The 18,768-nt window shown below is 44.9% G+C and overlaps 8 protein-coding genes across 8 annotated transcripts; 5 read left to right on the forward strand and 3 right to left on the reverse strand.

Annotated features, from left to right (window-relative positions):
* The first annotated feature begins 1 nt into the window (after position 1).
* Positions 2–2,320, forward strand: K450DRAFT_252891 (uncharacterized protein). The gene is made up of 3 exons (XM_051590953.1): positions 2–239; positions 326–439; positions 533–2,320. The coding sequence occupies exons 1-3, from the start codon at positions 93–95 to the stop codon at positions 1,910–1,912; spliced, it is 1,641 nt and encodes a 546-aa protein (XP_051442245.1). The 5' UTR covers positions 2–92; the 3' UTR covers positions 1,913–2,320.
* On the forward strand, positions 2,053–5,388 carry K450DRAFT_252900 (uncharacterized protein). Its single transcript, XM_051590954.1, has 12 exons — positions 2,053–2,302; positions 2,394–2,401; positions 2,461–2,526; positions 2,595–2,638; positions 2,716–3,115; positions 3,189–3,409; positions 3,474–3,641; positions 3,714–3,932; positions 4,020–4,116; positions 4,191–4,451; positions 4,513–4,590; positions 4,666–5,388. Exons 1-12 carry the CDS (start codon positions 2,193–2,195, stop codon positions 5,139–5,141), a joined length of 2,148 nt encoding a protein of 715 aa, XP_051442246.1. The 5' UTR covers positions 2,053–2,192; the 3' UTR covers positions 5,142–5,388.
* Positions 5,389–6,072: 684 nt separating this feature from the next.
* K450DRAFT_178050 (uncharacterized protein) lies at positions 6,073–6,444 on the forward strand (the record flags this gene model as incomplete). The annotated part of the gene is made up of 1 exon (XM_051584281.1): positions 6,073–6,444. A coding segment is annotated over one exon (372 nt), but the record flags the coding sequence as incomplete, so codon positions are not given.
* A 2,940-nt stretch (positions 6,445–9,384) lies between these two features.
* Positions 9,385–10,212, forward strand: K450DRAFT_178108 (uncharacterized protein; the record flags this gene model as incomplete). Its single annotated transcript, XM_051584286.1, has 1 exon — positions 9,385–10,212. A coding segment is annotated over one exon (828 nt), but the record flags the coding sequence as incomplete, so codon positions are not given.
* An 869-nt stretch (positions 10,213–11,081) lies between these two features.
* Positions 11,082–12,689, forward strand: K450DRAFT_252930 (uncharacterized protein). The gene is made up of 4 exons (XM_051590955.1): positions 11,082–11,115; positions 11,196–11,561; positions 11,635–12,341; positions 12,409–12,689. Exons 1-4 carry the CDS (start codon positions 11,101–11,103, stop codon positions 12,590–12,592), a joined length of 1,272 nt encoding a protein of 423 aa, XP_051442249.1. The 5' UTR covers positions 11,082–11,100; the 3' UTR covers positions 12,593–12,689.
* A 6-nt stretch (positions 12,690–12,695) lies between these two features.
* K450DRAFT_252935 (uncharacterized protein) lies at positions 12,696–16,593 on the reverse strand. Its single transcript, XM_051590956.1, has 6 exons — positions 15,648–16,593; positions 15,374–15,589; positions 14,879–15,304; positions 13,975–14,806; positions 13,172–13,894; positions 12,696–13,095 (listed from the first exon to the last, which is right to left on the reverse strand). The coding sequence occupies exons 1-6, from the start codon at positions 16,506–16,508 to the stop codon at positions 12,962–12,964; spliced, it is 3,192 nt and encodes a 1,063-aa protein (XP_051442250.1). The 5' UTR covers positions 16,509–16,593; the 3' UTR covers positions 12,696–12,961.
* Positions 16,594–16,782: 189 nt separating this feature from the next.
* K450DRAFT_252938 (uncharacterized protein) lies at positions 16,783–17,475 on the reverse strand. The gene is made up of 3 exons (XM_051590957.1): positions 17,415–17,475; positions 17,090–17,341; positions 16,783–17,019 (listed from the first exon to the last, which is right to left on the reverse strand). The coding sequence occupies exons 2-3, from the start codon at positions 17,128–17,130 to the stop codon at positions 16,848–16,850; spliced, it is 213 nt and encodes a 70-aa protein (XP_051442251.1). The 5' UTR covers positions 17,131–17,341; positions 17,415–17,475; the 3' UTR covers positions 16,783–16,847.
* Positions 17,128–18,768, reverse strand: K450DRAFT_252941 (uncharacterized protein). The gene is made up of 5 exons (XM_051590958.1): positions 18,174–18,768; positions 18,000–18,107; positions 17,790–17,924; positions 17,415–17,718; positions 17,128–17,341 (listed from the first exon to the last, which is right to left on the reverse strand). Exons 1-4 carry the CDS (start codon positions 18,714–18,716, stop codon positions 17,548–17,550), a joined length of 957 nt encoding a protein of 318 aa, XP_051442252.1. The 5' UTR covers positions 18,717–18,768; the 3' UTR covers positions 17,128–17,341; positions 17,415–17,547.

The following is an 18,768-nucleotide window of genomic DNA, read 5'->3' on the forward strand; positions in this document are numbered from 1 at the left end:
CTCCTTTACTCTGCGCTTTGGTCTCTATTTGCTTTTCTCAGCCAAACCATTCACTCAATCAAACCCCCCTTCTCACATTTGCCTGAAAGCAAATGGCATTCAAGTTTAACTGGCCTCAGTTCGACGCTGAGTTCTATGACGAGGCAAAGAGTCAACTGGAAGTTGCTCTGAACAAGGGTAACAAACCCAAAAACATCGTCGACCATATCACCGTTAAAGAACTCGACATGGGCACCTTGGTAAAGTTTGATAACTAACTAGACCTCCATGGCTTCAGAATACGTCAGACTCACTCTTGTGGATTTTTTATTTTTCGGTTTATTAGCCACCCGAACTAGAGATTCTGGAAATCGGTGAACTTGCTACTGACAAATTCCGTGGCATCTTCAAATTGACTTACAGTGGGGATGCGTACATTGTGTTGCAGACAAAAGTTCAGGTAAAGCTTACTTCGGTTTGTTTAGACGTCTAGGCGGGGGGGGCCTCTGCCGGTTGCAATTAGTATTTAATTTTATTTTTTCCCTTCTTGTAGGCGAACCCTATGCACTCCAAAAAAAGTCAGCTACCACGACATGCTCGTCCTGGTATACTTGCCGCGGATCAACCTCTAGTGGTACCTATGTTGCTTAGAATCAGCGACCTCAAGCTTCGAGGTATTGTGGTTCTCGTTGTGTCCAAAACCAAGGGCATCACGCTGGTATTCAAAAACGACCCTCTGGAAAACATCTTGATCAGTTCAACCTTCGATAGTGTGAGCAGTGTCCGGAATTTCTTACAAAGGGAGATTGAAAAGCAACTACGCACCATGTTTCAGGAAGACCTCCCTGTTATGATTCATAATTTGAGTCTTCGATATATTAATAAGGAACAAGAAGAAAAGCGACGACAGGAATTACAACGACGACAAGCGCTTCCTTCACCACCAGCGTCTGTTATGTCGGATGTTAAATCGCGCATGCTGTCTAGTCAATATGATACTATGTCCATGCCTGAACTTACGCCGCCAATACCTCCTTCACTTCGAAACCGTCGTTTGCGGTCCGAGGATGACATAGCATCCTACTCGGGATATCTCTCGGAAGGCCATCCTGCTATTTACCGACCACAACAAGAATTTGCTTCTTTCGGCGACCTTCATTACCACGACACCATCTCCCTAAAATCCGCCGCATATGCAAGCCATTTGAATGGCACTTCCACCTTAAATTATGATGATTATTCCCGCAACACATCTTCTATGCGGTCTACTGATTACATCGGACTAGACCCCGCTCCGCAATATACGACAGAGCACCATCAAGATATATGCTCAGAGGCACCTTCTGAAGATGGCTCATTGGTATTTGGACCATCCTCTTCCAACTCGGTGACCTATGAGGATTATTCACCTTCCGATGAATACGGGTCATTAGCACTAGATCAGTTTGGGCTCACACCTGTCACACTACTTTTGCCACAAGACCAAGAGATTGTTTTACAACCATCAGAGAATGCTATGGCTGCGAAATTGGCTCAGTTGTCTTGTGCTCACCATACCATTTCACCCTTCACGCCTGCTTTAGAACATTACACGTATCGTAGCCTTCCACATACCGTCAAGAGAAACGGCCACAACATACCCAATAAGAAGAAGATACCCAAGCGCCGGATCATTCGATACGCGACATCATCCCAACTCGAAAAGGATCCTCCAAAAAGCCCAACGGAAAGTGAAGGTTCGGTATCATGGGAACGTCGGTCTTCCCCTGTCCCTCAATCACCCACTGCTTCCATTTCACAACCTTTGCAAATACGTCCGCCTGCCCTTTCTCCTTATCTTGCCACTCGCCTAAGCCGAAGTCTCTCTGACCCTCATCAACATGTACAATATCATATGCCCAGTATTGAAAGTGTAGCTAGCCAAGGTGTATGATTTTTAGGTTGTTTTCTCACTTTACGATTGCTTTTTCTTTGTACATGTTCCTGTTTTTTATTTCGCCCATTTTCCCACTTCCACGATGTTTTCTCCAAGATTAAACATAAAATCATCCGTAATAATAGTTTTAAAAAAAAAGAAAGAAAGAAAAATCTCATCAGAGCGCTTTCCTTTAATTCAGTAAAACTGTGACGTTGGTGGGTGGGGAAGCGTTGGGACTCACCGCAAATGGACTCAGTCGGAGACACTTGGTTCCCTTGACTACTTCATTCAAAACATGTCCCATTATCTTATAGCAGTTTGGGACTATGTTGCCGAAGGGGAATTTGAGCTCTCGTTCAAACAGGGTGATAAAATAAAACTGCTCGAGCGACACAATGATGATTGGTAAGTTCATGGTCATAACATGTAGTGCATTTCTTACCCCTTTGCTTACCATTCATCGTAATATTCAACATTTCCACTTCTTGCCGCACAGGTGGGAAGGTACAGATATAAGCTAACTATGACTTCGTCATTTCTGTTCCATTAACGTCATTCTCCAGGTGAGCTCAACGACCAAATTGGGTTTTTCCCGGCGAATAGAACTCGGTTGGAAGGCGAGGACGAACGTGAGTAATATTTTTCATGGTGACTGACATCTGTTCACACCATAGCTGATATACACCATTCTAAAAAGATGTCCAACATCAAGACGTCGATGATGCTGACAGTTTCCTGGAGGTCAGTTCTTGTATTCTTGGTCTAACCAGCATACACATCGTTTCTGACGTTTCTTTGAATTTGAATCAACGCTATAGGCTCCACATATACCAGAAAAGCCAGAAAAAGCTCCCTTGGATATAGTTAATGAACCAGAACAGCAGTCTTCGAGATCATATTCCATATCTACCTCACATGATTCCCAGTCCGAGGAAGAGAACACGTCTGACGCTGCCGTTCCTCGTAGCCACTCTCCTCACTCTGCAGCTTCGGAGAATCGCCTTCGCACAAACCGGCAAGCAGTATATTACGAGGAGGGACCATTTATAGAAGATGACAATGATGATAACGACCTCATACCGAGTTTAGGGATGGGCCAGAAGGACACTTCTGGTGGACTCAACGTCAGTACCGAGCCGTCTTCGCCTCACTCTCAGGCATCTTCTATCGCTCCACCAGAGGCCTATGGCTTGCCTCCCGGCTGGCAGGCAGCTTACGGTAATATCCGCGTTTTCCTTGTCAATATTCGCAACGCATGTGATGTTCTAAACCCCGAAGTTGTCAAAAATAGATGAGAGTGGCATGATATACTACTTTAATGAAATCACCAACGAATCCTGTTGGGAGCGACCAAGCTTCGATGAAGCTTCAGAAGAGCAAGTGGATGGGGAAGCTGTTGAGGAACTGGCAAAGTTGAGGATTGCTCATGTCCAAAGTCCGCAAGAGTTGGATAACCAAGAAGTGCTGGACCAGACGTTGGGTAGTCTGGATGAAAGCGAGCTTAAGAAACTGGTAAGTGGAATGCTTACAAAAGGAGGGCATGTTTTTTTCACGGGTGGCTGACATGTATGAGTAGGAACTGGAAAATATACCAGAAGATCGTCTTAAGCGCAAGAGTATGGTTCAGATGAAAATGATTGCTCAGAAGGAAGACGGAGGGAAGCTTAGTTCATGGAAATCGTATATGTGTGTCCTGAGCTGTGGCTACCTTCTGTTTTACAAGGATAACCATGGAAAGGCCAAGGTACAGACAGACAGTCTATGGTTCCCCTGACTGAAACAGGTCAATTAAACTTTATTGGCTTTTTTAATTTAGAAATCATCCAAGCCTAATACGCCTGTTGGCTCTTTCGACCTCGAAACCTGTCAAATTGAGCCAGCGGGAAAAAATGATACCAAGCGAAAGCACACTATTCTCATCACCACGCCCAACACTATCAAGCTGTTCATCCAGCTACCAAGTGAAAAGGAGTTATCTTCTTGGCTTGACGGTGTTATGCGAGATTTAATTTCAAGAAAAGAAGGTGCCTACGAGGTAAACCACTGAAAAATATATTGCAAGCTATATACATTGTGGTTTGCCGACGCCATCCACTGACATTGTGTTTTCTGGGGATGATAGGATACAGAACTACTCTCTTTACTTCGAAAATTGACGTCCAATTCCAAGAATATGAAGGTCAATCAGAAATTGGAGCGGCCGCGTAGTAGCAGCAAAGGTATGTCATGCCCATTCACGTATTCATACCCACCTTCCGCTGACTCTTTTTATATCTGCTCCGTTGGACACTAGACTTTGAAAGTCCCGACGAGCGTCACGGAAAGGCGGCCATGTCGCGATCCGTCAATTCGGGAAGCAAAGGAGAGGATAAAGCCAAGACGAGAGGCGGCTGGTTCACCAAGTCTGGCAAAGCCGAAAAGCCTGGTGACATGGTAATGTCCACACCGGAGCCAGGCGATGTTTTTGGAGGATACCTGGTTAAGCAAATATCTAATCCAGAGCGAGATATACCCAAAATTGTTCGATTGTGCATTGAACAAGTTGATGCCCGAGGTAAGCATACTGAGAATCATCGAAAGTCATAGGCGATTACTGAATGATGATGGTCGTGTAGGCTTGGATAGTGTTGGCATATATAGATTATCTGGTCCCGCTGCTGCTATACAAAAGTACCGTACACAATTCAATAATCGTAAGTGTTGTTTGCTTTTTTGCTCCATTTGCATTGACTATATTGTCTGTGTTACTGAACATTCTCCTCCATCAGACGAGCATGTTGATTTGTCGCAAGAGCAGGATATCAATGTAGCAACGGGTCTTTTAAAACTGTACTTTCGCGAACTTCAAGACCCTCTTCTCACTTACGAATATTATGAGTCGTATCTAGACGCCGCACGCATTTCAGACTACGACGAACGAATGTATGCTATTAAATCACTGCTGCACGTCCTTCCACCTGTGAACTTCAACACCTTAGAGTACCTTATGCGCCATCTGAACCGTGTTGCGGCTCACAGCGAAGAAAACAAAATGGAGGCCTCCAACCTTTCTCTTATATTCTCAGTCGGCCTGTTGCGATCATACCAAGAAGACTTGAGCAGTATCATCCATGGCGATCTAGTCAACACTGTGGTGGAGTCCATCATTATTCAAGTTGATTGGTTTTTCGAGCGAGATGAAGAAGTTGAACGTGTCGAACCACCGGATTTGTTGACTGGCGAGAATGACCCTGTACTTTCTTAAATACTACCTTTCCTTTTTTTTTTTTGTTCAAAAGTTCTTTCATCATAAGTGAAAAGAAGTCGAAATAGAGCTTGTTTTTGATGATTTACTGTGAGTGGAAAATATAGACTAGCCGTAGCAGATGTATGAACTGCGCATTACGAACTTTAAAAAAAGCAGCCGTACAGCTCTTAACCGAACGTTGTACAGAATAGCCTTGGGTAAACACTAAAAGTTAAAAAGCCAGGCCAGTAAACAGTTCTCTCCACTTTCATGTTTCCTTTATTGCAACATGGCTATTGTCCACAAACCTCTAGATAGGGAACTCAGCATAACGCAACGGCCTCTGGTTGGAGAGAACATCCTCATCATCGAAACTGCACCGGACAACGAAGCCGTACTACTCACTGAAACTGAACATGCTATGTTTAGAGCAGTGGCGAACAACAACCTTGACGAACTGGCGGCATATCTACAAGCGGGTGAAAATGTCAACGCCGTGAATGAAGCTAGGTCGACGTTGCTCCATTTAGCTGCAGAGATTGGCGAGTCGCAAATGATAAAAATGTTATTAGAAAAAGGTGCTTGCCTTGAGGGGTGCGATGGGCACTCAAGGACACCTCTTCACATTGCAGTTGAAAACCAGCATTTGGAAGCTGTCAAGGTGCTTTTTCAATATGGCGCTGATATGGAAGCCATGGATAAAGGTTTCAAAACACCACTTATCATTGCTGTGCAATCAGGTAACCTTGATATGGCGAATTTGTTATTAAGCCAAGGCGCGTTTCCAGAGCCAGTACCTACAAAAATCACACCTGCTATACATCTAACCTCTGAAGGGGTAAACAACATCAGCGAAACCATCCTGTTAGACGTTGGTTCTACCAGCGACAGTTCGAAAAATGATAATATGACCGCCTTGCACTATGCGGCATTCTACGGTAACACTAAGATGTTGTCCTTGCTTTTTCGTCATGGCTGTAGCGCGGAAAATCCGTCTTGGGTCACAACTCCAATTCATATTGCTGCACGTCAGGGACACCACGATGTAGTGTCTTTACTTCTGGAGAATAATACTAACATTAATGCGTTGGACGAGGACTCCCGAACTCCCCTGCAACTGGCTGCCCAGCGCGGAAACATAAATGTTGTTCAGCAATTGTTGAGCCTTGGTGCGGACATTACAGCCATCGACAAGTGGTCTCAGTCGGCCGTCAGACTAGCTATTGATGGTGGACATGTCGAAATTGTGTCCTTGTTAATGGACCATGGTGCTTCTCTGAAGGCAAATGCAGATGGTTCAAATCATCCACTTCACCTAGCAGCGTCTTGTGGGTGGGGTGATATTGTAAGACTCTTTATAAGCCGAGCAACATTTACCGATATTGATATTGTGAATGAAAACTCACAAACAGCTCTTCATGTAGCTGCACGACATGGCCGCGTAGGAGCTATAGTAGCCATATTAGAGGGTGGAGCAAACGTAAACGCTAAGGACAGAAACTTACAGACACCACTTCATTTGGCTTCGACCCATGACCACACGAAAGTCGTGGAAGTTTTATTATCTCATGGTGCCGATATAAACAGTGCCGATGTGGAGAAAAAGACACCACTTCATTTAGCTGCAAATTTTAGATGTGATGCAACCATATCTTTATTACTGGAACGACAGGCCAACGTTCACGCCGTATGTCATAAAAACGAGACTGCTCTTCATATTGCGGCCAATCTTGGTCACGAAGCCGCTGTGGTTACTCTGATACGCCATAAAGCGGACATCAGCCAAGTGGGCGAGGAAGAATGTACCGTCCTTCATAAAGCAGTTTTACGCAACGACACAGAAATGGTTGCACTATTGCTACGATGTAAAGCAGACACAGAAATTAGAGACAGCCAAGGGTACACACCGCTATTTATCGCAGCTGAAAAAGGTTACTTAGAGGTCATTTTTTTACTACTGACTTATGAAGCGAGCAAAGAAGCTAAAGACTATAACACCTGGACTGCGTTACAAAGGTCAGCTGGTGTCGGAAACATAGATGTGGTGACTACATTATTGGAAATGAAGTGCGATCCTAATACGAAGAACGATAACGGTGATACTGCCTTACACCTTGCCATCAATTCCAACCAACTGAATGTCGTTATGACATTGATCGAGTACAACGCTGATATCAATGTGGCAAATAACCTAGGTGAAACTCCCCTTCATAGAGCCGCTATTTTAGGTAACGTGGATATAATGGCTAGTTTATTGACTTCAGGAGCTATGCTTGGAACTATGGAGGCTACTGCTCTCATTCTTGCTACTGTGGCGATCGAAGCTGGTAACAAGAAAATAGTAAAGTTTGCTTTGGAATACTATCAACATATGGACGCTAGGAACGCTATTCGAGAAGTGACATTCATCACCGCTCTAAAGCGAGGTCGCATGGATATTGTAAAAATGCTGTTGGACCAGAAAGTGGACATTGAAACAAAAGACAAGGACGGGATGACACCCTTGTTTCTAGCACTTGAACACCCGGATTTAATAAGCTTGTTGATAGATCGTAGCGCCAACGTATACGCTACAATTGAAAACAACAGCATCAGTAAAAAGAGTCAGGAACAGTCCTATGCACCAAAAATAACTCTACTACAGCATTATATATCCCATGGCAAAATCGATAGTCTTCAAGTACTACTAAATACAACTTACGATATCGAGACCATCTACGAAAATGGAGAGACAGCGCTTCATCATGCAGTTGCGTTAAAGAACATTGAGGCAGCTGAGCTGCTCTTGATACGAGGCATAGACGTTGATGTTCAAAATCATATAGGAGAGAACGCCTTACACACTGCTGTAAAGTACGATCTTTTGGACCTGGCACAATTATTGCTAAAATGGGATATCGATATTAATGCCAGAACATCTAAGACGCTAAGAACACCTTTGCAAATGGCTATTAAAAATGAAAATAACGAAATGGCGGACTTACTTATTCGAAAAGGGGCAGATGTCAACTTGATCGATTCCGCGGGGAAGACAGCTTTACATTTGGCCGTAGAAAAACGAAATCTATCGTTGGCCGAACGACTACTTGATGGTGGAGCAATAACAAAGGCTATATATTATGCTAGAGGGTCGCCAATGGATATCGCCATTGTTGAACGCAATAATCAAATGATGAGTCTTTTGATCAACAAAGCCGGCAAATTTACTTTGAATTACAGCTACAATGAGATTAGAGGCCTCATGCCAAATCTTGCCACAACTCTATCTTACGCAGAAGAAAGAGAGAGACGTAAAAAGTTGTCAGTACAGACAGAGACTGTATCGTCCATTGATGTACAAACATTGAAACAGCAGCACCAACCAGTTTTTAGCCTTGCTGACCACATTGAAAGGTTTTCAACTCTATACCAAAAAACACTAGAAGGTAATCTTGACACAATTGTTTCCTGTCAGTAGCGTCAAAATTTTAATCAAATACCTATCACCTCAGTTCATATTTGTATATCAAGCATAATTTCCAACGAAAAGTTAAAGTACACCCATGGCTTTCCATCATCCAGGACGCTACATCCGGAAAATTTACAAATTATGAACAACGCTAACTCTTACGGTTCATACCACCATTCAATCTCACGTAATCTGTTCGAGGAGGGTAATGGTTCGAAGAGCAAGCTAATCGAGATGGAAAGTGCTGGCGGGCCAACGACTGACTACTTTAAAGGTATTCTCGGCCGATCGATGAGTGCCTGGGCAAGTAGAGTCATAACTTCTTTACTTGCCTCAAATGATACCACCCTGTATGTGAATGACAAAATATTCTTGCTACGATATAGCAAAAATATCAGTGGCCGGTCTCCTACTTGGGCTCTTCAATTCAACAAAATGGCGGGGATTATTCGAGAGCCAGGCACTATGGTGGTCCAAATATTACCAAGTGATGTGGCCGTCGGCGCACCAGAATGGTACAACAGCGACAACTATATCCTACGGTTCATCAATGCAGTGTATGTGTGCAGAAGCGTATCAAACGATATCGATTCACAGGAGTTTTCGGAAGTTCTTGGTTGCCCTGAACAAAACCTCTCGACCCTCTTACATGCTACCTTGATCGCTGGATTGAGCATTATCAGTATACTTGGAGGCAGTTGCGGTGTTGAACAACTTGTCCAATCAATCCTTCAAGTTTTCGAAAAAGGTGACAAGAGTACGACACTTACACCATGGCTGGACTGGCATGCTTACCAAAAAGTTGACAAGAGCATGAAAATTTCACCATCGTTGGACTGGCAAGTCTTGAATCGAATCAAGTGCGAATGCTCTTCCGATTTTCTACATCGCCCACTTTCTCCGGTAGGTGCCGCTAAAGCGGTAGGTATAACTGTGTGGAAAAATCATGATCAAGAGAACGAAGAGAGGCTACCAAGAGTCTGGGACTTATTGGAGGATAAATTTGTCTACGATCACTCTGTACGAGATACCGTTTTCATCACCCACCGGTGGGATACTCACAACGGGGAGATAGAACACGTCAATATATCATCAAAAGCAAAAGATATCAGCCAGGAGTCCAAAAAGCTTGAACGTATTAAACGAGTGCTCGAAAAACATTCGCGATACGTGTGGATAGATACTATCTGCATTGACAAGACCAATTTATCTGAATTAGACAGGACCATTCGATCCATGTACAACTGGTACGCTGACTGTAAAGCTGTGGTGTTGGATTCGGGAACCTTACTAAAAACTTGGCGGGAAAGAGGATGGTGCTTACAAGAAGGAGCTGCAGCTGGAGTCTTGTATGGCATGTACAACGACGAGCTTGTATCCATCCAAGACTTAGCATCTAAGCAGAAAATGACACTTTGTCAGCTTGATCTTAGTTTATACTATCGACCTGGAAATGCTGCTGAAATATTGACAAGGATGAAAAGGCGTAAAACAACACAGATAGAGGATATGGCTTACGCCTTGACCGGTATATTTTCTATACATATGACTTTGGCTTACGGCGAGCGACAAAAGGCACTTCAAAGGCTTTTATACGAGCTAGCAAGCCAGAAAGGCGATTTATCATGCTTAAGTTTTGCAACAACGAATACAAATATAGGAAAACATTTACCAACAGCCACAGACGCCAATTTCCTGGTAGCGAAGTCCTTGGTAGCGTCCACCTCTTTAATGACGAGCCACTTTGGCCTCACCATTGAAGTTAAACTCATAGAGATGAACAAGGCAGGGAGTATCATCAAATGTCTAAGCCATTGGGGAGCCTTACACATGAACAGAACAAAATCCGCTGGTTTGGATGATTTCATCGCCTTGGCAAACAGTGGGGAAATTCAAAACTCCCAGCATATCGCACTTGCAATTGTTTACGATATTCGATCTATTATGCTTTTACAGGTTTACGATTCTGATCGAAGAATTAACGGCTTGGCAAGTGAGACCAAGCGTTGCCACAGATTGCAATGCTGCCAAATCGAAGAGTATGAGTTCGAGAGATTGTTTGAAGACATCGATGCGGATTATGAACGTATATGGATAGGTGATGGTTCTCGCACCGTTGTATCGCAAAAAAAATATTTCCGGTCAAGACAGTTTAATAGTGTACGAAAGAACAGCCGACAAATGATACTATTCAATTGAGTAAAGAACAGGAGTTTGATCCCGTACTTGCTGCATGTAAATAAAAGACGAATGCGTTATTTTTTTGGACTATGGCTGTTAAAGAAGCAGGACAGAGTGGTGTCTTTTTTCCCATTATTTTTTTGCAGGTGTATTTTCTCCTGTTTATTTTGCAGGTATTTTGTTCTTAAGCAAAGCATAAAAATGCAACTGAGCAGTACTTCGTCCAAGTGGGAGGCTGGTAATTTTTATTGCAATATTAAATTTCACACTACCTATGACGTAAGTCGCCTAGCACGATTTGAACCTCCTATTGCAGCTCCAGATTCACTTTCCAGTTTGCTAAAACTCATGAGCGATGTCCAGGTACGTAGACAGAATAGCATTGTACTGCTAATGTCCAAGCCAATTCATGGCTACTAAACTTCGATCTATGTTTCCTCTAGTTTGAAGATCTGTTAGCTGCGGCAACTAGGATCTCTAGGGAGCAAGAACAGGATTTGAAGCAAAGAGCAGATCGAAACCGGGAGGAGGAAGCTCGCAAAAGACAGGAGGAAGAGCGACGTCAGAAATCGAAAAAGGATGCTCAGGCTGCGATTATAAAGCTTCGGGAAGAAGAGGAAAAGCGTAGGAAGCAATCGTTGGTGAAACAGAAGCTGATGAAGGAGCGCCGTGAACAGGAGTTACTGCAGCGTCAGAAGCAGCAACAGCGCAATGCCAACGATCGCAAACTTGCCGAACGCAAGACTACTGACCGCAAACCTTCATCAAAACAACCTGCCCGTCAAAATATGGTACCGGAGAAGCCGAGGGTATGTGCGCCGATGAAGCATATTGTGAATCATCTTTTTTTCATGCTTCTGTTTCTCACTCACTCCTGTTTAGATTGTTCAAGATCTTTCTTTTGATGAGATTATGAAACGAGCGAAGCAAGTACCTACTGACAAGAAGGCGCTGAGTTTGCAGAAAAAACCACTGCCATCCGAGCCTGGTCCGAACCGACCAAAGCCTTCCCTTTCAGAAGCCAGCCGTAAACCCAAGGCGTCTACTTCAACGCCTAGCAGGCCTCATACCACACCCAACAAACAACCCACAAAGTCGTCCATTTATACCAGCCGACCGTCTAGCAACCTTTCTGCAGCAGCGGGAAGCGCCAAAATGGCCTCTGTCCGTGATAGGCTTAAGAACATAGCATTAGCACCTCCGCAGCGACTGAACACAGTGAAACGAGATTTGCGGTCCGTTGAGGAAATCCAACAGGACATACGAAGACAGCTCGGAAAGGCGCCGAATGAAGAAAAGCCTGCAAGAGAACGAGTGCGTGAACGTCAACCTATCCGCCGCTCTCTTTCTCCTCGATCTGCTCCCACGCGAGCACCGGAACGACGACCCATCCGCCGTTCTCTTTCTCCTCGACCTAGACCGCAACGACCTGCTGGCCGTATGCCGTTCCGACCCAATCAACGAAGACGCTATAGTGATGAAGAGGAAGACGATGATTTGGATGGGTTCATCGATGACGGCGACGAGGAAGAGGATCTCAACAATTATTCGGACGTCATCAGCAAGATGTTCCGATATGATCGTAAAAGGTAATGAATGCCTCTATCTTTTCTTGAGTGTGTGTGAGAGTGACTTCTAATCGTTCGTTGTACTTAGATACCGCGATGAAACATTCTCTGACGACGATATGGAAGCTGGTGCAAGTGATGTGTTACGTGAGGAGACTCGAAGTTCCCGCATTGCTCGGCAGGAAGATCTGTTGGAGGAACAGCGTGAGCGTGAGGAGATGGAACGCGCACACAAGCGTAAATTAGCTAAACAGAAGAAGCAGCAGAAGTAGTCCTATATACTTTGTACATACATATTGTTTTTGACCGACCCGCACAATAAAGATAACTGCAATGACAGGAAACTCAAAACTACTGTTTATATCAAAACGACGATGACACTAGCGATATAAAACAGGTATGATATATAGAAAGCAAGATTTTGGAAAAAAAAAAAAAAAAGAGTATAACTAAAACTATGGTAGGATAAGAGATATAACGTTGTGGAGTATAAGATTGAGCAATATCAGCAAGACCAAATTAAAACGAAAAGACCAAACATGAAAGTACGACTAGAGCCTTCAAGCAAACCGAACGAGCAAGCCATTAAAAGGGGAGGGGATTATTTTTTTTAGGTGGGGAATGTGTTGGGGGTATATATCTCATGAGCGAGGGGAGAGTTCGCTAGAGGCAACACTGAGTGAATCATCGTCGTCATCGTCTTCATCTGTAGTATCATCGTCTTCGCGGGCAATGTCTTCCACATCATCGTCATACTCATCTAGAACAGGGGTATCTAAGGCAAAAAAAAATAAAATTGAATGAGCCATGGCCAGAACGGACAAGTAGACAAACACCCCCATTTTACTCACTGTCTAGGTTCTTCTCAAGTCCAACAATGGCATCTGGAGCTCCGTCCATGTAATGAACGCTATTGCGATTGTTGCGTCCCTGTTGTTCCAAAAGTCTTAGGGTTGGGGTTCGGGCAAGAGGCATGGAGGGTAACTTAGACTCCTTGGCAAGCTGCTGGTCCTGAGACGGTTGAGGCTGCTCATCCTTCATAATCGGAGAAGCCTGTCGCTGTTCGTCATCGGCCTGCTTCTGTTGCTTTCGTCGTTGCTGCTGTTGCAAATGATGTTGTTGCTGAACGGCACCAAAGACTTCCTGTTGCTGCAAGAACTGAACTTCCTCAGCCGTCTTCGTCTCATCGTTGTTATCGCTTGTCCAGAAGATGTAATCGAATTCACTGAGGAACAAGTTAAAGATACCAGCAGGGATACCGAGAGTGGGCGAGAAGACAATGCCGACGTTTCTCATGGTCATTTTGTTGACGTCTGAATTTTGAACAACTCGAATCAAGTGAGCAGTGAGGGCCCGTAGTAAAGTGTAGTTAGGAAGAGGCAACATCGATACCAAGCGGCCCAACTCATTGACACGATCTCGTCGGTCAAGAAGATCAATGGTATGCAAAAAGTCCATTAACAATTCCTTGGTAAGAACACTATTAGGCAGTTCTCTAAGCCAGAGCTTGAGCAAACCAGCAACGGCATGAACATCGTAATACTGCTTGGAGCCAAGGATATCAAAATCACCGTCTGATGAGGGGGTAAAAGAAAAATTTGGGTTAGAAAAAAAGCGCATTCATCATCTCTGCTTAATGTCACGAAAAACTCACCATTGTTGAACTTCTCCTTGAGACCCTTGATGACGGCACTACTGCCACTAAGGCGGTATATGCCTTCTTCGCTGGCAGCTTCCTTAGCATCTAGATACTCAATACAACGGAACACAACACTAGGGAGATCATAGCCTTCTGCTGCAGGCGAGACCTTCACCGCAGCTTCAAGTGGAACACCGAATACTTGCTTGGCCGGTCGCTTGACTGCTTCTTCACCCCCCTTTTTCCTTCGATCATGGTGGTTGGCACGGTCGGTAGGCGAGTCATTCGAACCTCGACTTAAGAATCCACGAAGACCAGATGAGGATTGGTTGGGGCTAGGGGTGGATGTGGAAGTGGAGGTAGAAGGACGAGGTCCTAGGGATGCGCCATTGCTTGCGTATTGGTCGGTATTGGAGCTATTAAACATCTTTTTACCCCAGAACGTCATTCGGTTGCTCTTCTGCTTGGCCTTCTTTTCCGCTAGACTAGCCTCCAGCTCTTCCCCAGCTTGTTCGGAAGAGGATTTGCCACCAGCCACGGGCGAAGAGGTTTCTGACCTGGTCTCACTTTGAGGGGGGATTTCGCCATCTCGGCCCGACAGATGAATCATAGAACTGCGCCGTGTGACGGTCTTGGCTGAATGGGTAAAGTAGCTGTAATTTTGGTCCAAACTAGCACGGTGCTGATCAGAAGAGGCAGTTTGAGCAAGAGGAGAGTTGGTAGGAATGGATGATGAAAGACTGTCATTAGGAGTACTGGGAGTGCCTGGAGTCTTCGGAGAACTAGCGTCATCCCTAGGCAAAGAAATATCCGAAGGAGAACGGTGAGGACCAGGAGGGAACATGAGCTTTTCATTTCGTTCAATCATGAGTTGATTAATAGGAGCAGCTGAGATAGGCACGATCTCATCCTTGGACACCTTACGGATCTTCTTGGCGGTTTTCTTGCGGTCATCCCGATCGCGAGACGTTCGAGGTGTGGCTGAAGAAACACTTTCTTCCTTGACGCCAATGTATTGAATCAACGCCTCGACCCATTCGTCTCTCTCATCATCCGAGTCAGCACATAATACATGTCTGGCAATGCCATTGGTAGCGGTTTTTTTGGGCTCCAGGATGAGGAAAGCATGGCGATACGCGCTGACCGACGAGTCATGCGGCTCATGGGTGGTATTCGATTGCTGGCGACCAATCTGAGCATCGGTCAATCGAATGGAACCAAGATGATGGCCGTCCTTCGTTTCATAGTATCGCAATATTGGCCCATTTAGGACAAAATAGCGCGTCTTCCACCCTCCAAAATTTTTACCTCTTTTGGTCAAATACCCTTCCTTGTAGCCAGGAATCTAATTAAAAGCAAAACGGTCATTCATGGTAATTAGGCAACTAGCTAAGCCATTAGTGTAACCACTTACGCTGGCTGTTTCGGGCTCTTGTTCAATAACATTGGTGCTCAAGAACTCGCACAGATCCGTCACATCCTTCAAGGGAAGTGAGATGACTAGCTTGAGGTACTGCTCCAAAGCTCGTTTACGCTGGTCTACTTTACTAGGAGCATGCGTAGCAAACAACGCCTTGTCAGGTAGCTTGCCTAGCTTACTGGATACAGCTCGGTGTTCGCTTGCCTTTATCTAAATAGGGGTCAGATGCGATGATGACACGGCTTAAAAGCTGTGGACCCTTCCTTACCTTTGTATCAAGGGCCAAGAAATCAGAGTACAATTTTTCAACGCGCCACAATTCTTCCATCTCTTCCTCGGGTGCATCCGCTGGCAAATCCAATCTCTTTCCAACCGAGATGATGAAGGAGACAACTTCCTTGCCCTTTTCATTGGTGGTGATATTGGAACCAGTGACTTTGATACAGATGCCAGCAATCATATCGTTGGAGAAGAGAGTATTGCTGGAAGGGGGCGGAGAGCTCACATGTGAAATGGCTTTTGGTGGCGGGGTAGGGAGGTCTTCATAATCCGACATACCCAATGTACTTTCTCTAATGGAATCATGACTAAATGAAGGTATATCTACAGGGGAAGGAGAGCGATAGGTAGTTCGTGGTGGTGGAGGCGAAGCAGCACGCAATGAAACATCGTGTTCGGGAATGAGACGGGCAGGAGGAAGCATGGAGTCACGCGAAGGACGAGAGGTTTGATGGTATTTCGCAAACAATTGGGCATCGGTATCAATGAAGCTTTCACGAGGGGCCGGTACGTCAGGGTCTTCAGGAGAAGTAATCTGAAGCGACTCGACGGTGGCCAACTGAGAACGCTCCTTGGTAGTGTTTTGCCGATAAGGAGAGCGGGGTGGAGGAACTGGTGATGAGGGAGAATCAAGGTCATCATCTAGCGGCAAGTTCAATGACAAAGTCGGCAATTTAGCCTTCTTTTCTAATTCGTCGACTTTGCTTTGAAGTTGATCTCTGTCTGCGGTCATTCGAGTGAGATCCTTTTGAAGGTTTTGGATGATGAGTCTTTGTTTCTCAATAATTTTCCACAGTTGGTCATTTTGACCCTGCAATGAGTCTGGCGTGGAAGTGGCCGACTTTATCATATCAAAGACGACAGAAAGCAGGGAAACAGCAGGTGAAGGAGTGGGATGGGGTGTGAACAAAGCCAACAAGGGACGTGTCCTGTTTTGAAAAACAACAAAAAAGTCACCCTCAAAAATTGGCTTGCTTGCGGGTATGAAAATTATGAACTTGGTGCAACCAACCTCTTTGTCGATTGTCTTTTTGCAACCAACCCAACCATGATTTTATAGATATTTACAAGTAGTAGAAACTACCTTTATGAAAAAAAAAATCCTTCAAGAGGGGGGTATAATGCCTTTTCTTGTCTGTTACTGAACTTTTTGATCGATGTTACTGCCCTGGATTTTTTTTTTTTTGTTTTACATTTGGCGGAGTTTGGCATCGCTCATTTGTTCAAATTCCAAACTTTGGGTGTATTGGACCACATAGTCTTTAGCACTAATGGCATGCGTAATCGGGCCCAACAAGTCAAAGGAAGGACCGAGCTGTAAATCCATCACATCTTGACCTATCCTACTGCTTTTAAATTGACTGAAAGCCTATTTGGAATTATATATTTTAGTTCAGAGGGTGGTTGCCGATCCCCGCCGCCCCACTGTACCTTAACTTTTTCCGCCCATCGCTCCAATTTGATGAGGTCATTGTCACCCACTATACCAGAAGGCGTTGAGACAGCCAGCAACAGTGAAACAACCAAGGTAGATGGCTCCAGGCACCATATACATGTATACGGATGCAGACATTCGGTGTCCTCATCAAATGGTTCATCGTTAGGCATCCATTGCTGCAGTTTGTCTGACGCCAAGTGAACACGTTGTAGCACAATGCTATCGGGGTTGTCTCGGAAATGAGTCTACCAAGGTCGGGGGAGGTTTTTGTCACAGGTGTGTTCAGGCAATAACAGAGGTAAAAGGAAATTTGCTTACCTCAAGTAACACGGTTCGTAGCATTAGATTCACGTTACACGGGGTATCACCATAGAGTAACCTAGAAATACAATGTCAGTTAATACAATTCGTTCACCCAACCCATCCGGCCGTCCGGTAAGCGCTTGGTAGCTCACCCTCTATGGTAAGTCACCATGCCTCCTAGCGTATGGACTCTCACATCGAGTCTATCCATGCCTATGGCGATCGGCTTAGGGGTTAGTTCGGCTTTTTTGAACTCATGAATACTGTCAATCAGGGCTTTTGATTTTTCAACCGTCGTTTTGGGTGATAATCCTGATGTCTGTGACGGGGGGTCAGGTCAGCCACAGCGCAACTCCATTCTTACTGTCTCTGGCACATTTGTCTGCTTACTTGTTTAATCATCAGACCTGGCAAGGCTCCAAACGCTCGATGCTCGGTTGGCGAGGATGATCCATGCCGCCCTACATCACCAAACCAAAAAAGGATGGGAGCATGTAGTTCTCTTCCTAGATCCTCAATGTGTCGCTAAGGAAAAAGGGTAAGTATCAGTCCATGTATGGAATAATAGTGCTGCCCCTCACTCAGTTCAAGGTGCTTTACCGTATGCTGAATGCTGATCTTGCCGCGCCAAAAATGCAAATATCTCGCTACATGTTCTAGGTGGGTAGAGATCAACACGTCGGGCAATGCATAGGATACGATGATAGCCTAAGGTAGGGATGGGGATCAGACAGGCGTGTAGTAGGAGAAAACTTGAACTATATCGCAATTTACCAAACAAATATCTCCTTTTGGTCGTTTCGCGCCTGTTCGATGCAGGAGAACCCCGTCACAAAGCTCATCCCAAACCGCGACCTTGAACCCATCCAAGGCGAGAATGCGAAAAGACGCTTGAATATCTTCCAGTTGACCAGCATCATCGTCCAAACCGTTACTTAATGAATCACCATCTCCGTCATCATCATCCTCTTCGTCGCTGTCACCACGTCCATCCTGGCTACTACCACTATCAGAGTCACATGCATCGATACTATCTACGTCGGAATCGTCTTCGTCTAAACGACAAGCAAAGTCATTCAGCATCTCCGATAGAGAAGAGATGGCGCCCACCACGATCATTTGAAGATCAAGCGGTAGATTGGCGGGATAAAAATAGGGTATAACCTCATGCGGTAGGGATCTTTCATTGAGCAATGCGCGTTTGGAAAAAAGGCAAAAGGATGGAAGCGATCCAAATGAATACAGACTCTTGGCCAAGGATTTCTTACGACGAGAAGTTGCTGGCAACGTGCCTGATGACGATCGAGGAATGTTCATGGTGGTAAAAAAAATAGGGAATCAGGTGGGGGGAGTACGCACAGACGGACAG

The sequence above is a fragment of the Umbelopsis ramanniana genome (assembly GCF_025399195.1).
Source record: "Umbelopsis ramanniana AG unplaced genomic scaffold K450scaffold_52, whole genome shotgun sequence".
Classification (NCBI taxonomy): Eukaryota; Fungi; Mucoromycota; class Umbelopsidomycetes; order Umbelopsidales; family Umbelopsidaceae; genus Umbelopsis; species Umbelopsis ramanniana.

Coding starts and splice junctions, on each gene's coding strand:
- K450DRAFT_252891 (XM_051590953.1), top strand. CDS start 93: ATGGCATTCAAGTTTAACTGGCCTCAGTTCGACGCTGAGTTCTATGAC. Junction 240..325: donor AACTCGACATGGGCACCTTG/GTAAAGTTTGAT, acceptor TCGGTTTATTAG/CCACCCGAACTAGAGATTCT. Junction 440..532: donor TGTTGCAGACAAAAGTTCAG/GTAAAGCTTACT, acceptor CCCTTCTTGTAG/GCGAACCCTATGCACTCCAA.
- K450DRAFT_252900 (XM_051590954.1), top strand. CDS start 2,193: ATGTCCCATTATCTTATAGCAGTTTGGGACTATGTTGCCGAAGGGGAA. Junction 3,116..3,188: donor CGGCTGGCAGGCAGCTTACG/GTAATATCCGCG, acceptor TGTCAAAAATAG/ATGAGAGTGGCATGATATAC. Junction 4,117..4,190: donor GCCGCGTAGTAGCAGCAAAG/GTATGTCATGCC, acceptor GTTGGACACTAG/ACTTTGAAAGTCCCGACGAG.
- K450DRAFT_252930 (XM_051590955.1), top strand. Junction 11,562..11,634: donor TGGTACCGGAGAAGCCGAGG/GTATGTGCGCCG, acceptor ACTCCTGTTTAG/ATTGTTCAAGATCTTTCTTT. Junction 12,342..12,408: donor TTCCGATATGATCGTAAAAG/GTAATGAATGCC, acceptor CGTTGTACTTAG/ATACCGCGATGAAACATTCT.
- K450DRAFT_252935 (XM_051590956.1), bottom strand. CDS start 16,508: ATGATAAAGTCGGCCACTTCCACGCCAGACTCATTGCAGGGTCAAAAT. Junction 14,807..14,878: donor CCGCCAAGAAGATCCGTAAG/GTGTCCAAGGAT, acceptor CGAAATGAAAAG/CTCATGTTCCCTCCTGGTCC. Junction 13,895..13,974: donor CAAGGAGAAGTTCAACAATG/GTGAGTTTTTCG, acceptor CCCCCTCATCAG/ACGGTGATTTTGATATCCTT.
- K450DRAFT_252938 (XM_051590957.1), bottom strand. CDS start 17,130: ATGACCTCATCAAATTGGAGCGATGGGCGGAAAAAGTTAAG. Junction 17,020..17,089: donor GATGGGCGGAAAAAGTTAAG/GTACAGTGGGGC, acceptor ATAGGCTTTCAG/TCAATTTAAAAGCAGTAGGA.
- K450DRAFT_252941 (XM_051590958.1), bottom strand. CDS start 18,716: ATGAACATTCCTCGATCGTCATCAGGCACGTTGCCAGCAACTTCTCGT. Junction 17,925..17,999: donor AGATCAGCATTCAGCATACG/GTAAAGCACCTT, acceptor CTTTTTCCTTAG/CGACACATTGAGGATCTAGG. Junction 17,719..17,789: donor CAGGTCTGATGATTAAACAA/GTAAGCAGACAA, acceptor CCCCCGTCACAG/ACATCAGGATTATCACCCAA.